Here is an 18,666-nt window from a genome sequence, read left to right as displayed (position 1 = left end):
TCACCCCTCACTCTTCCATAGTTCCAAAAATCCAAAATGGCTACAGTCAAAATGCCAAACCTAAGGCTTTAAAACGGGAGTCTACAAACTAGTGGTTTATGTTATAGGGGCTGCGTCCATTATTTTTGTAGTCTATGATATGACTACAAAAACCTAAATAAGGTGGCAGCTGGCTGGAGGGAGATCGCCAGAGACCTAAAAGTTTCTGGTAAATGACCATCGCTATTAACAACCTACTTGCTGTTGTCATTTCCAGTCAATATCACAATATAATATGTTTAGGAAGATAGCAAGTGCTCACTTATCTTTTAAGTCAGTGGTTACCAAATAGTGGGTTGCGGTCCAAAAGTGGGTCGCGGGGCCATTCTGAATGGACCGCAAGCGACTTGCAGATGTGTCAAGTTTGTAGAAAATACATTTTATTTTTAAGCACAGAACTTGTGCCGTTTCCTGCTGTAGAGTGAGCGACTGACAGCTACTTGACAGAGACAGTAAACAAACACGATGACATGGCCAAACGCAAATATGACGCCAGATGTATCAAACTGTGTGGATCTTGAACTAATGACTAAGGAGAAATCTGGACCAGTTGGGAGTGGCTACGTCTCCAGTCTGACCTTGAGCGCAAAGATAGGTATGTGGTTTGTTTGCATGAATTAACTGAAGTGCATATAGTGTGGACAAAGCAAGGCTTACTTATTGTTAAGACACAGTGTACGACCTGCATCTTTTTCGAGGGGAATTATTTTCACCAGACAAGGACCAGAGACATTTAAATGTGTTGGACTTGGACAGATTATCCCAGTCGAAAACCGGTGGTTACCAGTTAACAGCTGATACAGACAGACACACACACACACACACTTACAGAGCAGCACGCTGTAGCTCTCTCAGCAGGGCTCAGTCCTCTCAGGTCGGTGTCGAACACGTTCATTTTCTCCACCAGACAGCAGAGGGCAGTCTCTGTTGCCTCCCCAACCTTCTCATACACACCCTTTGCCTGGAACAAACACACACACACACACACACACACACACACACACACACACACACACACACACACACACACACACACAGAGGGAACAGAGGTTAAAGTATGCTGTTCACGGTATTTATAACGCAGAATCAGTTTCCAGTTGTACATGTTCCAGCACCGTATACGGTAATCTATGATGGTCTGAGTCGTCGCTGCAGTAATGTCTTACCTCATTGTAGTCCAGTGATGAGTCATTGCACAGTGCACAGATGGTGGCCATCTCCACCAGGCCTTCGTACTGACTGGACTTCACCACTGAGCCATCCTTATAACTGGAGAAACAGCAGGACAGGCCACGACAGAGAGAGTAGGAATAAAGAGAGAAGAGTAGAGGCAGTAGAAACAAATTGTAAGAAAAGGGTGGAGAGATAAACTCTCATAATCCATATCCATCCATAACCCATCAGGGGTTAGAGGTTAAAGGTTAAAGACACTCACACTTCCCCTTCAGGGGCGTAAGTAGATCCAGTCACTGAAAACTCGCTCAGGCTGCAGCGCTCCCCCGACACACTGTCTACTACAAACATCTGAACACACATGCATGCACATAGAGAGACAGACAGTGCAGTAGTTGATCAGTTCAATAATATTAGAAGATCATATTTGCGGTTAGCTTCACATTCCAACTGGTCATTCCAGCACATGAGCCTTTTATATCAAAGCCGACACAACACGAAGAGGCAACTTCCTGTTGATTAACATGGAAATTCTTCAGAGTGTGAGGCAAAGTCCTGAACCTTATTTTGCTGCACTGATGCAGGTTTTCACCACTTTTTTGAAATGTAGATTTTTCTATTACCATTCTGTAGAAAGGGTGGGATAAGTAGCCTGTCACAAAGGCCAATGATCACATCCTACATGTACAAGTGCTGCTATGGAGAAGAAATTAATACCGAGTCCACACAGACCAGCAAGTTTGTCCTCTTTTCTTACATGCTTAAGCCATCCCTTCATCTAGAGCCCATGGGCTGCTTTTTGCAAAATGTCAGGAGGCCAGGAGCCAGTTAAGATGGACATTTTCTGTCCTCACTCATCTTTTACAAAGTACAAATCCAGTTACAGCAACCCCGCACAGGCCAGGCAGTGTGGTGTTACTAGGATTTCAAGACATTCAAAACTTAGCCCAGGCATCTGTCGGGGGGTCCGAGGAATCCTCCCCTGGCTTTTTTTTTTAATAAGCAAGCTCTATTTTGATGTTTTTTAATGCCTCCTGGCACCATAATGACATTCAAAGTACAAAAAAAAGAATAAAATTCCCAGTGTGAATCAGTTTAGTTTCATTGTGAAGAAGAAAATGGTTGCTGGGCCACCAGGCACCATATCACTGGCCAGATGTGGCCCACAGGCCTTGAGTTGAGTATCACTGATCTAGAGCAAGTACTCCACCTTGTGCTGACAGTTTAACTTCCACTGATATTCCAAATCAAAGCAGTCAGACGCAACTGAAGCTGAAAAACATGCACCTCATTGCCCTTCTGTGTTCTGCATTTACCAATAAACAAGTACTTTTTCTTTGTCATTTAAAAGGCAACAATATAATTAATACTGAGAGCTGAATGAGGCTGACTGGCCCACACAGAAATCCTGATACAAAGCAGATGTCAGCCTTTTATGTATCATCCTGATTTAACATTCCTCCCACAACTTACCCTGCAGACTGACATCTGGTTGGTGGTCAGTGTTCCTGTCTTGTCAGAGCAGATAACCGAAGTGCAACCCAGCGTCTCCACTGATGGCAGGCTGCGGACGATGGCATTCTTCCTGGCCATCCTCCTGGTGCCCAGTGCCAGGCAAGTAGTGATGACTGCTGGGAGGCCTGGGAGAAAACACGACAGGCAGACAATGGTGAGGAGAAAGCTTTTTTTTTTAGAGGGAGAGGGAGTTTAACAGCTTCATTGCCTTGTTTTTTTTCTGTCAGCCACAGAGATTCATAAGAGCAGCTGAATTCATGTGCTTTAATCAATGGCTCATGAAAGACTTTTAGAGTGAGTGGAGAAAGCTATTTTGTTCCTCTATCCAAATTTTGCCAGCTCAGTGTCTTTAACAAAAAAAAAGTAAAAACATACATCTAAAAGAAGTGATTTTGTTGCACTGATAAATAGATAAGATGTTTGACCTTCTGGTATGGCAGCTACAGCCAGTGCGACAGCGATCTTGAAATAGTACACAGCTCCTCTCAGCCAGCTGCCTCCATGGACTGGATCGTTAAAGTGTCCCACATTGATGGCCCACACTGCCACACAGATCACACTGATGACCTGCAGGTTCAAACACAAGTGCAGGGTAGTAACAGAGATACTGTGTATTAAATCTTTAGATTACTGTTTTAGAAAGTGTCAAAAACATTGATTAGAGTCCAAAGTGATGCCAGGCACTAACACACACACAAACACACAAAGAGGTCCTTGCCTTAGACAGCTGTTCTCCAAACTGGTCTAGTTTCTGTTGTAGTGGGGTCCGTTCAGGGTCAGTTGAGGCCATCTCATCTCGGATTTTCCCAATCTCTGTTTGCACCCCCGTTGCCACGACAACACCGATGGCACGGCCTGCTGCAATGTTGGTGCCCTGAGGAAAAGGTCATAAACTTTGCTGTCAAACTTGTTGTCATCATGACAAATATTGGGTCGTAGTAACGCACGGTTACTGTAGTTCTTCAGGAGAGAGCCGTTTAAGAGATGGTGAGTAGAATCTGTATGTGTCTTTGAACGCTTTGTCTATTTCATATGCTCCCACATAAAGCAATGACAGTGAAATCTAATATCTGAGTGTAATGATTTCTTTCTCCCCTGTAACAGCAGGTTCTAAATTGTTGCCTACACATCAGTGTGTGAAGTCACACTCAGGACAGCAGCACTGAGAGAACCACGCCAACAAAGACAACCTGCAGACCTGCAGCCTGTCAGAGTGATGGCGCTGAATAAAACATCACTGGCTGTTGTTCTTTGACCACAGACCCCCTGGTGACTCAGCAGTCTTTGAGGTCTCACACACACACACACACACACCACAGCCGCTTTGTCTGATCAAATAATGGTCATTTTCCCTGTCACACTCTCTGGTCATGTTGTGTGTAAATACATGAAACACATGTCTTGTCATCTATTGTACCATTAAATGTAAGATGTATAATATAAACCCCTTTTATATTTCATCATTTTAATTTGATTTCTTTAACAAATTTTAGTGCATAAACAAATAAATTAATAAGTATGTAAGAAAGTAAATATTTTTCTAATTAATTTTCAATGGGTCTGAAGTGTTTTGCACCTTGTTTTATCCTCCCAAATGCATCTGGTAATTTTAGAGACGTGCCATGAGCAAAGAGAAAAAATGTGTGACTCGTGTAGCAGATAAATGCTTTATGTCACTGCAACTCTTTTTTCTTAGAGCTGCGGAGCTCAGTGACTGCTGCCTCAGCAAGTCAACGATAAATATATTATACTGCATTCGAAGATCGGTACAGATGTTAGTAACAACACAACTTTGTTCCAGCACTGAACTTAAAAGATAAGGCTGGCTGTATTCTGTATGTGTTAGTCTCGTAGATGTGAATCTTTAAATACATCATTTCCTAAATCTGCTGGTCACTGTAGTTTTTAGCGATCGCTACTTAAACAAGAGGAATTCGTGCATTTGTTGGGGACTGTTTTCAGCAGCACATAAATCCACATTTGGTGCTCGAGTTAGTGTTGGGTGCTGCAGGATGGCGTATGAGGAATAGAGTCAAAATAAACTACAGTGGTAATAAAGGAAAATGTCTCATAGTGCAACAGTGTGACTCAATATTGACAATAATAGAAATCATTCAGGTATAACTTAAACACTTGGTAGTCCCATTCTCCCTGGTCCTTTCCTTGGTGGTGTGTGTTACGTTGACTGTATGTGAATTAGGAAAAGACAGATATGGTTGTTGAGACTCACAGAGAAGAGCATGTTCTTCTTGTCCTGGTTGACAGCACGGGGGTCTGGTACAGGGTCTGTGTGTTTGAGCACCGACACAGACTCCCCTGTCAGAATGGACTGGTCCACCCTCAGAGTGGTGGAACGGATGGACGTCAGCCTGATGTCAGCTGGAACCTTATCACCAACTGCAGGGTGTTGAAAAGACAAATCTTAATTTCACTTTTCATTTCTGTATTTAACTTGGAACAAAGGTGGTGTTTAAGCCCCAAGTAGTGACCAAAAACTTGAGCATGACATACTCTACATCACTTTACATTATCTAATATTTTTATACTTTAATACTAATATTTTTAATGACTTAAATGTTGATTATGTGGAATGAAACTGCCTGGGTTCCCTTCCTCCCCTGTTCTATCTCCACATCATAAAAGAACAAGCTAATCTAAAGATCACGATTAAACACACCAGCTGGAGTTACGTACGGAGTTAAGTATTCACTGTGGACGACAAGCAAACAGTCGCACTCCATTTAAGATCAAAGCACGGTGGCTTAAACAAGCAACGCACTTCACTTCTCTGACATTTGTCAGAGCTGCAAGATGTAAACTTGCTCCTGAATGTGCTTAACTTGCCAGGCGCAATCATCGCAGTTTCCCGTGAGCTTCACCAATCATAGCATTCCCCCGCAAAAAAACCCCCTCTGTCTTGTTTCTGGTTGTAAAGATGCAACATGAACGTCTCACACTTACCAAAGAAAATTACTGCTAAACAGAGAGCATGGTAATTCCCTGATGGTCGGCACAAAAGTGGGGGTAAACTGTTTTGCACCGTGTGCAACGTTGAGGTGGAACACCTGACATTCTGACAAACACTTTTCTACCGCAAAACACACCTGGAGAATGTCTAAAACGTGTTGATAACAGAAAAGACAAATCATCATGACAGAGGTGGTTGCGTCCAAATCTACTGTGTGTGCCGAAAGAATCAGGATGACAGTATATGTCACAGACTCAAAACAGAATTGGTTTTATTCTCACTGGAAGTTGCATTTATATTTTAACGAATTATTCGGAAAAAGAATTTGCAATTTTCACTTGCTCCTGCACTCTCATTGTAAAAAAAACCCACCTAAAAAAATCACAACATGCACCTCAATTATTTTGAATAGCTGCCAGGAAATCATGCAGGGAAAAAACCCTATGAAATCTTGGTGGGACTGACATGTATAGACCAATCCCAGTGACACCTCACTAGTGAGCCGAGGCATTACACTGTAATGTAGGCAGAGGCTTTTCCTTTTAAAATGCTGCTGCTGATCCTGTAGAACTTTTTACATGTAAAAATAGTGTTATCAAAACAATTAAAATGAAGGTTGTGATCTACAAAACTTAAGTTTAGCTTAACAGAAGATGAGGCGTCCTTTCTGGGCCTATCTGTTATCAGCTGCTCTGACAATAAACTTTGAATATAATAAAAAATGGACAAGTAAAATCCCACAGGGAGCTTTAACAAATGAATCTCAGCCTACGTTCAATCAGGAAGACTTCCTCCATCCACAATTCTCTCCATCCCACTCTCACTACTTCCTCTCATCAGCTGACTCTGGGCGCTCACTTTTCTAGTTATCGAATCAAACTTCGCCACAATCTCTATCAGCCAATCAGGATGCCACTGCCAAATTTTAAATCTGCTCTCTCCTCTGCTGCTGTCAGCCATCATTTTATGCAGAATCTTCGCGCCCTCCTCCACCCCATTCACCTCCAGCCATCGTATCCAGTGTCCAGAACAAGCTCAACAAAGGCTCATTCCTCTACTCATCCAGATCATCAGCACCTCTCCATCTTCCTCTCATCTCATCTTCACCACCTCTACCACCACCAGATTTCCACATTTTTATTCTGATGTACACGTTAATAAATATTCTTTTACTATAAAAAACAATTCTCTCCCGATTGAAATGTTAGTAGCAATGATTTTGGACAAAAATGTTTTCTTTAAACTGTATCTGTGACACACCCTGACACACAAAGCTGTATGTGAGTATTACTAATTGTAAAAATAAATTACAAATGGATGAAACTGTTTGCACAGTCACTCTCAACAGTAAACAGACAGACAAAGATCAGTACATGAATCTCATTGGCCTAACCACAACTTACTATGGACATTTCCTTGATGTCCTAGACACTGACGCATTTGTCTGTTCCTTATCTAGCTTGCTTTTTTACAAATACGCGGAGGAGGAAGTTCTGAGACTGTTTCATGGTTCTTTCCATCATAAAAGAGCTTAATATTAAGGGTTGTTTGGCTTGCACATGACATAAGCTATAATCCTTTTTTCATTGGCACAGTTTTTTGCTAGCAAGACAAATCACGGGTAATTCATGAGTACAGGGAGATGTGAGAGCATTTTTATTAAAGGTGTGTATAAACACTCTTTTCTGGCTAAGATCTTCTATATTATGAAGTAACAATACAAAGGAAATTTTCCACTTGTGTCCAGGAAGATTTCTAGAGGAAATCATATGTTTATGACCTACCTTTGAAATCATGTCTTATTTATGCAAATAAGGACGGACTCATGAACCTACACATGAAAGGTCTGCATTCCTTCTCTTGGAAGAGCACAGCCTTTTTTATAAACTGTTTACAAATGTTTCCATAAGTGAGTGACTCAGAGAGAGCCAGCGAGAAACGAGAGAGAAATGAAGAAAGAGAGGCTGCACTGACACATTAGCCTTTCGCTTTCTTTCGACACTAAAGAGAGACTGACACTTAATATGAGCTCTAACAAACCACGACAAAGAAACGTTTGCAATTGTTGGTGAGAGCACTGACACATTTTACCAGAGCAGGGATATTCCTGCCTCAGAATGTAGTCTTCTTAATGTAAAAATATAGAAACATATAAACTAATTAATGTCTCAAATATAATCAAAGACATTTATTAAATTAAGAGCCCTGTAAGTACTCATCATTGGATGAGATTGTTATACATTTATAGCTTTGATGCTTGTTCTCTTTTTCACGTTTATAAAGTCATATGTCAGTAGTGTGGAGGGGACTGGACAGGAGAATATTGGAATGGAAGTTAACATACAGTTGACATGTTTTATTTTAGAGATAGAAGGTGTCATTTGTTGTATAGAATAGACAGCTTTTTTGTGATTTAGGGTAATATGAAAGTGACAGCTGTGTCGGTCTCATAAATGTTTGGCACACTTTTTGGAGCCATTTTCCTGGCACTGGGACAGGATGAATTCTTAGAGTAAGGTCCACATGAAGACGGTTAAAATTAAGATCCTCCGTCACTCTAAGCCATGTTGACTTCTCCAGAGTGGAGAAATCTCAAAATACCATCAATAAGCTCAACACCAGACCTATCTGAACTGATGAAAATCAGAGGTGTGGGCAAATACTCAATTTGGATGTATAAAATAAAAATTTTGGTTTTTGCTTTGTAAAAGAAAACACGTACTATGTATCTACTCTCTACACTCTATCTATACTACCAACGTACTACTAGCCATGCCAACATACTGGTTTTACTGGGGTTTTTATAGTGGAGCGGAGCAAATAAATAATAATAAACTGATGTTAGGGGATATTGAGAGATATGTCAATATAGAGCAGCCTCGATGGCAGTGTCTTTCTGGTCTATAGCAGTTGCCATTGTTATTATTACCCTCCATTCATTCCAGCGCACTGCCTGACAAGAGCTTGACAGCGGTGTTGGTCCAGCCCATCGTGCTAATTGGCTAATCGTTAATCCCCCTGTGGCACTCATGGGTTGTTTTCTAATTTCTTTTTTTAAAGATATTTTGGGGGATTTATTTGCCTTTATTTGATAGGGTAGATTTAGCGTGAAAAGGAGGAGGGGCTGGGATCCGTGGCTGCTACAGCAAGGACACAGCCTTTGTGCATGGGGTGCCTGCTCTACCACAGGAGCTAGTGGGCGCCCCAGGTTGTTTTTTATTTCAACCAAGAAACCGCTGTTTCGTGTTACAATGCCAGACGATCAGGCAACTTAAACTCAGTGGAGTGGGCGGATTCAAAGTTCTGAATCCAGGCAAATGTAACTGTTGTCTGTGAATATCTACAGAGATCCATTCACCAAAGTGACAGATCTGCACAGCTGCAGATAACGTTTTATGTTTCATTCACTCAATCTAACGTTACAGGTGAATGGTAACCAGGCACAAAACTGATTTGTGGAAGTATTACATAACAGGGAAAATTCATATTGATGGCATACAATTTACATTTTATATTAAAAGATAAACATAACAAGGGTATAACATGACAACTAGGACTTTTCTTTTCTTGGTTAGTAGCAGAGAACAGCAGAAAGACTGCATTAAACATTAACAATAAGAGACCGAGCTGTTGCATCAGTACTGCGGAAAATGAGCAATGAAACCCTTAATATAAATATATAAACATTAAAAACTGGTATGTATAGATAAATAAATATTTCTGACAATACTAAAACAATGTAGTGCTATGTAGGCTAATCTCTACAGTCTGTGGAGTGCAGAAAGATAAGCTAACACTAACCCTGCTCTTTTGCGAGTGCTTGATAATAATTTAATGTGAGCACTCAAAAATGATAATCACTTGAAATGGTTCACTTGAAATTCAAAGGTCTGCAACTAGACGACCTCAACAGGTAGGTGTTTTTTTGAAAGAACTCATTACAACTGATATGATACACACATTAAGGTTACACTATTCAAATCTGCTGGTCTGCACAGTAACCATTTGGTTGACAAGAATACAACTATAAAACAGTGATTACATCAATTTGCTTTTTTTGTAATAATGATAGATACATGTACTTTAAAACCAGACGAAATTACTAACACAGACTACTGGTAGCTTCATTTCAAAAATGTGTGGCTGTACCCAAACAGTCATATTGGTCACTGTGTTATGTTTGGCCTGAAACGTCGGAAAGATAATAAAAGCACGAGCCACATTAAACACAGCCTCCAGCTCCGTCCTGTTGTTCCAGCTCTGATTAGTGTCACTGTGTTCCCATGCTCTGGAAGTCGAATACTTTTACTACAGACAGAGGGGCACTGGATCTCACACACACACATACACACACTCCTAACCCTGCTTCCTCTCTCCGAGCAGCCTGAAATAGCAGTGGGTATCTGGAGGATTCAACAGTTTTCTTACTGGGTCAAGATGAAATGTGTGTGTGTGCAGACTGTTACTACAGCTGGCAGTGTTCATACGACCCAGCTGGACTGGTTTTAACTGTGTATACAACTGATCTCAATGTGTTTATTCAAACACAAAACATTTTTTTTATGTGAATCCATTCAGCTGTAAAATGTGCAAAAAGAAGTGGACTCATAGGACAGGGTCACATCTGGTCACATCTGTCCGACTGCCAACTTTGACAAGAGAAGTGCACCGACAGATCTTGAAAAATGCTCAGAAGCACTTGAAGCGTTCTCGGACCGAGAAACTTTGCTGCTCGCAACCAGGGCTGGAAATTAGCACGAGCCACCAGCCAAATGCTGATAAACTATGCAAGTGGCTGCTAGATTTGCTTCACTCAAGAGCAAAAAACAATTATAGTCTATTAAGTGGTTGGTAGATGTTGAAATCCACCAGCCAGAGTGGCAGGTGGACAAAATGGTTCATTTCCAACCTCACAGCAATCTTTTCTTTGTCACATCAGAAATAAATTAGCGTCTTATTCGGAGATTACTAAATTGTGATTTGTTCCTTATAAACTCCCTCTTATGAAAATTAAGAAGTGACAGAATGAATCAGCGTGACTCGTAACTTGTTTCTTCTCAGAGGTTTCTCAACTCCGAGAACAGAAAGCTGAGATTTGAATTTGATCACTGAGACAATTTTCTGAAATTGTGCAGGCTCATTCATGAGCCAGTGAAGTTTTCTTTTGGATTTTATGGTTATCTCAAGAGCTGATAAATTGAGACAAATTTAAATGACCGCAATGAGAAAAGAAAAAGAGCATTTTAAGATCTTAAATTAGGGTCAGGCTGAGACATGCGAAAGGCTATTTCTCTGGAGCTGAATTTAAAGCCCAGTTCAGACCAATGATGAGACGAAGAGGAGACGAAACCGTTCTAGAACGTGCAGAGAAACGTCCCAACAGTGTGAAGTGGTCAGTCTGAGCTCGACTGAAGCCGGCTGATGGTGTCACCTGCAACTCAGCTGGCAGAATGTAAAGCTCATCACCTGTTTCTACAGCCAGTTGGCTTGTCGAGAAGTCCGCTGGTCAAGGCAAAATACAAACAGAGGTTGGTTTGCTTGCTGTGGAAGGTGCTCCAGTTTTTAATATTATTGTGGCGTATTTATTATGAATATAGTTCATCTCAGGCTCATTTTATGTTTTTACTATAAATGCAGCTGTAGCCAGTGTCTCCCTATCACTATCCTCATTCATATTTTAAGAAGCTACAAATTAAATTCAGCCAGAAAATAAACCCGAAAAGCTGGAAATCAGAACTGAAGTAAAAAGTTGTTGCATAGAGATGATACATCGTCTCATCAAGTTGCATCAGCATGAACCGTCAGGATTTTAGAACATTTCTGAATGGCGTGTTTCAAGTAGGTGCATGTTTCAACTCGTCTTGTTGTGAATCTTTGGTCTGAACTGGGCTTAAGAGGTATGAGAAAATGGTCTCCAAATCTCATATTAACGTTATATTGAGCTCTGTTGTGTCTAGGAGGAAAAAGCCTGGTCAAAGAATAGATCTTAATTTAAATTTTCTTTTCCCCTAGGCTTTTTCATTGTTCTGAGGATACCCCTTTATGTTCTGTCTGCACTGCAAGGACTAGGAATGATTGTGGATTCTTGGAACACACATTTTGTAGGGACAACCAATCCAGCAACTGCGACTGCCATTCTTCAGAAAAACTGTTAACCGTGTAAACAAAAGACAACACAAAACACAAACAGCTTGTATCAGAAAAAAATGCAAGAAAACAGACAAATGAACTTGCAATGAAGTCCAGACTTTACTGAGTCTATATGTGACGGTGGAAATACAAAATCTTGACTAGTCTATGTGGAAGTGACGTTGCTATCCAACCATCGGTTGGCTTACAGTACATCGTTTCAGTGTTCTTTCTGGCAGTGCAAATGCAAACAGAAAAACAGCCCTTTAAGGTATGTGGTTCTAGCGGGTACTCCCCAGTGGATAATTTCTCTCAGGGATCCCCAGAAATGTTTCGTCTGCACATGCCTTTAGCCCTGCGCTTGTGTAGCTCCTTTTTTAGCCTTCCGACCACTCAAAGAGCTTTTTACACTACGAGTCACATTCTCCCATTCACACACTCATTCATACGCTGGTGGCTGAAGCTACTGTACAAGGTGCTACTCAGTTTTTAACACATTCATACACGAATGAAACAGCCATCGGGTTCAGTATCTTTCCCAAGGATACTTCAACATGCGGATGGGAGGAGCTGGGGATTGTCGATCTTTCAATTAGTGGACAACCCACTCTACCTCTGAGCCACAACCGCCCGATGTTGAAAACAATGCTGTTGACCCGTTTAGATTTTCCACCTCCTTTTGTATGTCTGGTCACATTGGTGACAAATCAGTTGCTAAACAACCATCACAACCTCCCAAACAAGCCAGAGCAATGAATACTAACACCGGCATTCACAAGCACCTAAAAACTCTACATGCACTCTAACACTCTAAAACACTTGATAAAAAATGGCGGCACTCAAAAAACACTCCAAGTGGATGAAAAAGGTTTACACACGAGGCCATTAGCTTAGATGTCCCACATAACATTAACATACTGCTCAAAAGAGATACAAATGATTAATTCAGACCCTTCATTTCATTTCAGCATACATACAACAAAACCTTCTGAGACTGCTGCGCTGATATACACTCCAATCAAATATTTTCCATGAAGGCCGTGTGTGCCTCTCACTGGGTTTCCATGACGATAACAGCCGGAGGAAAGGGCAGAGATTAAGATGTTTGCCAGGAATGACTAAACAAAGACGCCGCAGTGTTATTTCAACCATGTCTAAACAACAATCCAGTGTAAATGCATTGTGCTGGAATACAAAGGTCTTTCCAAGCTCACTGCAGTACTACAGATTCACTGTTAAAACAGCATATCAAGTGAGTGTGTAAAAACACGTTAGGGCTTCTGTTTTAGGTTATTGATGGCTCCCATTCATATTCTTGTTTGCTGCCTTCTGATGGCGTTACCTTTTTGAATACTAATGACACCTTTGTGCAGGAGTCAAGTTAAATTTAAGACTTTTAAAGACCTTTTAATACCACATAGAATGCAGTTTAACACATTTTACAACTATACCATCAAATATACGAATGGGGTGGGACGATATGGCCTAGAACTATTCTTTATATCACTTTTAATTCAGTACTTCTAGGCAGTATATAACTATTATTTCTAATAAAAGTTAATTCAATTAATGCAACCTGGACCCAGAGAAGTGCCATGAAATGGATAGATGGATTAACCAATGAAACTGCTGACTGAAACAACCTCCTACAGCACAATCCCACTTTAAATTCGTAAGTGTATAACATCTTGTACCTCACAGATTATCGCTGACATTACTGCATACAGCACTTTTTCTAAACCTTTTAACGGAGCTTTTACACCTAATCTGTTTAGCTTGGTTAAAACAAACTCAGGTCCTTTTCTTTTGCCTGGTTAGTATGGTTTGTTTTTGCTGGTGTAAAAGCTGTCAGTGGAACACTTGTGTGGCTGAAACAACCAAACCAAAAAGTGGGTCTCTGTCCACTTCCAAGTTGACTCATGTGTGGTTCGTTCATGGTAGGAAAGCAAACAAACCATGCAAAAAGTTCACAAAAGCGCACACATCAAGATAATAATTACTAGATGCAGGACAGAGGGATGGAAAAAAACAGAGTCTGCACACTACCTATGACATGCTGCATGTACAGCTGTTCTTCAGGTCTAAAGAATACATAAATCAATTTTACGTCTTAAAGGAGAAAACCAACTATTGGCTGACTATTTGACACGCAAGAGACATTTAATGAATTGAAGTTTACTTGAGAGGGTGAAGAGAATTTGCCACTACTCACCTGCGACTTCCACAATGTCTCCAGGAACGATGTCTCGGGCTCTGACTCTCTGGACACTCTTCTTGTCCTGTCGGTACACCTTGCCCATCTCTGGCTCGTACTCCTTCAGAGCCTCAATGGCATTCTCTGCATTACGCTCCTGGAGGACACAGCGCCAAAGAAAGGTTCTATGAGTTTATTTGAATTGTTGATGTGGAAGCAATGATTGTTAATGTGAAAAATCCCTTCGAGCATAGTTGCCCTCATGTGAAGACAAAAACAGCAGAGAAGGAGAGACAGGAAGCTACAGGTATGACAGAACATGAGGACTTGCTAAGCTGGGCAGTTCTCTGTTTGTGATATGGATCATTTCAGCAGTGATTTAAAAGTGGGGACTGGTTCATGAACAGCTCAGAAACCCCACGTACACACACCCGTTAATTCTGTTTGATTCTTACCATCCATGTGAGCATATAAATGCTATAATCCGAACAACACACCACCGAGCACAGAAGCTAAACCCAGGAAACAGAGGCACATCCAAGAGGCTTTAAAAGCCCGTGGTTGCCCTGACTGGTCTTTGTTAAAACCCAAACTAGGTCAACAGACCTAGACACATTACATCAAAAAAGAAACAAACACAACACAAGATGAAATACACCATTAACCCACATGTAGTCAGTGTCTCTGAAACGAATCTAAGGACTTGTGTTTCTGTTATTCAGCCCACTGTCAATTAAATAAATGAGGTGGACAAAATGTAAACTGAACTTGAAGGAAAGATGTTTTGCACAACTGTTGTATGAGACTGCATTACTTTTAGCTAAGTGTACCTACTAAACTGGCAACTGAGTGTAGCACCTCAGTTTTGGACTGACGGCAAGTCTTTCATGACTGGCAACTTTCCTCGAGTCTTGTGCAGTTGAAGGGATATTTTGCCAATTTTCAATTAGGCCTGTGTTACAGCAGTGTGGGGAGTGTGTGCAGATGAATGGCATTAAGGCACCCCCCTGCTGCTAAATCCCAGAGCTCGCCGCCCGTCCACCTGCCAAAATCCACCGAATAATGCTAAATGTTGCATTTCACGCTATAGTTACTTAATGGTCTAAGAAACAGTCTTGATATGATGATATTGCCAGTCCGTAAAAACCTGCAAACACTGTTTACCTGCCATACTCCTACAATAGCATTGGCGATGAGAATGAGGAGGATGACGAAGGGTTCAACAAAGGCTGTGATTGTCCCCTCCCCTTCTTCAAACCAAGCCAGGGTCTATGAGACAGAAGACAAAACCAAGAGAAAGGTGAATGTTTGTGTTCAGTGTAGATCTGTGTTATTAAAACTCATTTCATTTGTATGTATATCTAGCAGGGTTAAACTAATACAAACTCCATTGTCATCACTACTTGATTATGTGAATTTGAGTGTGTATGTGTTTGCTCGTGTGCTGTGCAGACAGTTGTGTTTTCTTACAAAGGAGATGCACGCAGCCAGCAGCAAGATTCGCACCAGCAGATCCTCAAACTGTTCCAGGACCAGCTCCCACAGTGACTTCCCTGTATGAGGAAACAGAGGAACACAATGAGCAGCAGCAAAAAGAAACACAGACAGACTTTGATGTAAATTAGTTAATGTGACGATGGAAAAAAGAAAAAGAAAGAGTAACAATAAAGGGGATAATAAAACAGATAGCTCACCTTCTTCTGCTGGCAATTCTGTAAGTACAGAAAGAGTTAAAGGCAGAGAGAAAGCAGAGAGGATGGAGAAAAAGAACAAATTACATCACCACCACTGGTACTTTGTTTAATAAATTACATTGCGGAAAAGTAATCAGTTATTTTCCTTCCCAAAGTGCTTGGTGCATATAATTTTCTTTTTTCCCAGCAGCAGGACTAGATTGATATTGTGCTTGCTCAGACTTGAACATGATGCAGATATAAAGTGCTCCTTCTACTGAAAACAGGATATATATTGGATATGACGTGACTCACAACACTGCAGGGTAGGTGTGTATCCATGTACACATTTACTGAACATTTTAATCAATACGACTGCTGCACATTGGAAGCCTGATGATTTTTTGTATATGTTTTTTATAACAACAGCGGCTATTATTTTTGTGAGTGGCAGTAGTAGTACGAGCTCCTGAGACTACAGTGAAATTGTCAGTTTGTTTTGAAGAAATGTAATTAGTGTTTAATGAAAAAAAAAGAAGCTATTTCCATGAGTACCGTTGGGTCCCCATCTTTCCCTGTTCTTCTTCAGCTGTTCACAGCTCAGACCTGTAGACTCATTTACACTGAAGAAGCCCAAAACCTCCTCCACCGTCTTAGTATGAGCATTATCCATCGCTATGGCGAGAAGAGAAGAAAGAACACAAGGAAATATGAATATCAACACACAGCTTCTTCGATATAAAAATATCAGTTGTCAATGCCTTTTTTACTAACTTACAGAGGGAGCTAAGAACTGTGAGAAAAGCAGTTTGATTCAAAATGTTAGTAGTATTGTAGTACAATCATCCTTCTTTACTAAGCTTGGGTGGTATCAAGGTATTGCGTTATACCAGTTCATTTATAAATCCCGAAGATATGATTTTCAATAGCATCAAAAATACTGACTCTTTCTATTAAAGTGATACGGAGATGCTGTAATGAGTTCTGTAGAGCACAACATGCACCTCCAGAGGTCAGTCTGGGGAGAAGGATGATAACTGCGACTTGGTGGGGATGATGTTACTGTAACAACAGGCTGGCCAGCAACAGAGGACAGAGAGCAGGGGAAAACAGTGTAGAGCCAGCATATTTTCACATTTAACTTAGTGAATTAAAGGTTATCTTCAAGTAAACCGGAGGTGGTGATTATTGGCACAATGAAAAGACAAAAAGGGGGTGGGGGTTACACAAAGACCATCATATTGTGTACCCTGGTTAAATGTCAGGAGGATATGAAGGTACCGCCCTAGCCTATTCTACTATTATGGCTCTGATAAAAAATACATTGAAAATACATTCAACATTTTTCAGATCTTACTATTTCCATGATACGTTGTATAGGTTTTTTTTTTTTTTGTTAAAATTGCATCAGAGATAGAGCACCCTGACTGGAGCTCATCTGGTTTTCAATAAAAAAGACAACACTATTATCAGTGTTTTCCACCCCTGCTTCTTGAATGTGTAAAAATTACACACTGTTACAGCATGAATTGGCTGGGGAATCAAATGTACTGGATAGCCAAGCAACCACACAATCTGGAACCCGTAGAGGCAAACAGGCCCAAGAGACATGAGTTACTATCCATAGGGTGTGAGCTGGCTCTGAAAAAGAAAAAAAACATCTCCCTGTGTTGCATCAAATGGGACAGGATTTATTTCTGAGTATTTGGGGGTTGTGCTGCTCGGAAGGGCTTTATTGTATAAGTTTTTACAAGATTTAAGGCCTTTAACAAGCAGGTAGGGGCCATGCCAATTCAACAGCAGGCTAGTTTTCACCCATTTAAATTACATGATAACAATAAGAAATCATTTGCCTGTTATTCCCATTCCACCACTATGGTGTGTGTAAGCAAGCAGCTTGAAATAATTACAAACTTTTAACATCATTTACTGGAACATGCTTTATGGTAGCGTTAGATGATCTGTGCTGGATTTATCACAAGACTTTATTCTCAGTGATTGGTAAAGGCCAGTCAGACTGTCAGAAGAGGGCCTGTGTTTAGAATAATTAACTCGGGAGCATCGCCTTTACATCACTTAGGCCAATTTCTGCATCTGCAAAATACCAGCAACTGGCTCTGCATTCAGCACAGGAGCCAAACATTAACATTATGCTAATAAATCGGCTACCGACGAAACGGTAATAATGATGACACTTCCGGTCTTTTGCTTAACGTTATACACCAAATATGAAGGGTTAACACTGACACTTTCTCGCTGTTATTACGAGGAGCCTCGCCTAAATTCTGGGTAACGTTAATATGGATGACATGACGGCAAATGCTCAGACATGTAGCTCACGACTGGTGAGGGTTACCAGCAATTTGACATGTCTGCATAATTAACTGGTTACACGCTGATACCATGAGCCGTATGTCAAATGACAGGTGAAAAACTGTAACAAGCTACAGGCTTCGAGCCACAAGCTAGCAGACAGCTAATGGGCTACATCTCTGTAGGTGACTAACGTTAGCTAGCTAGGCAGCTAGCGCTGATATAACGTTAATCCTCCGGAGATGAACAGGTTGCTTACCAGAGTGTGGCGTCTGTCCACTATCCCTACAGTTCCAGTAAGACAGTGTATATCACAGCACCATGGGTTTTGGATTAAATTCCCCACAGCGACGGAAAAAAAACAGCAAAATATACTTTGAATGATAGTTTTCACAACAGGCTATCTAGCTAGTTATATTGTGACAGCCGCTCATGAGTGAAAAATCATCAGAACGATATTTCCATTGAAAGAGTACCCGGTTCCCGCGTGGTAAAAATGTTGTTTTTTAAGGAAAAAAATAAGGCTTATTTAAGGCGAATTATTCTCTAAATATATTAAGACAAGTTTGTACAGACAGTGTGGTATTATTACTCCTTGTCCTGGCTGCAGGAGTGTCTGTGGGTCACTAATACTCAGCCTACACGCTACAATAGCCAATAAA

At 40.9% G+C, this 18,666-nt stretch overlaps 1 protein-coding gene across 1 annotated transcript in view; it reads right to left on the bottom strand.

Moving 5' to 3' along the window:
- Positions 1–18,666, bottom strand: part of si:dkey-28b4.8 (sarcoplasmic/endoplasmic reticulum calcium ATPase 2) — a 24,542-nt gene extending 5,876 nt beyond the window's left edge. The window contains exons 1-13 of the mRNA XM_049566927.1: positions 18,264–18,666; positions 16,247–16,366; positions 15,713–15,730; positions 15,489–15,571; positions 15,183–15,287; positions 14,037–14,175; positions 4,958–5,124; positions 3,446–3,601; positions 3,153–3,294; positions 2,686–2,852; positions 1,475–1,563; positions 1,206–1,308; positions 869–1,000 (exon numbers count right to left, since the gene is read on the bottom strand). Of these exons, the coding sequence (XP_049422884.1) occupies positions 869–1,000; positions 1,206–1,308; positions 1,475–1,563; positions 2,686–2,852; positions 3,153–3,294; positions 3,446–3,601; positions 4,958–5,124; positions 14,037–14,175; positions 15,183–15,287; positions 15,489–15,571; positions 15,713–15,730; positions 16,247–16,364 (1,419 nt within the window). The 5' untranslated portion in view covers positions 16,365–16,366; positions 18,264–18,666. The remainder of the gene's footprint in view (positions 1–868; positions 1,001–1,205; positions 1,309–1,474; positions 1,564–2,685; positions 2,853–3,152; positions 3,295–3,445; positions 3,602–4,957; positions 5,125–14,036; positions 14,176–15,182; positions 15,288–15,488; positions 15,572–15,712; positions 15,731–16,246; positions 16,367–18,263) is intronic.

The sequence above is a fragment of the Epinephelus fuscoguttatus genome, linkage group LG3 (assembly GCF_011397635.1).
Source record: "Epinephelus fuscoguttatus linkage group LG3, E.fuscoguttatus.final_Chr_v1".
In the NCBI taxonomy this organism is placed as follows: Eukaryota; Metazoa; Chordata; class Actinopteri; order Perciformes; family Serranidae; genus Epinephelus; species Epinephelus fuscoguttatus.
The sequence above is the reverse complement of the archived record's forward strand: the minus strand, read 5'-3'. Positions and strand labels throughout refer to the sequence as shown.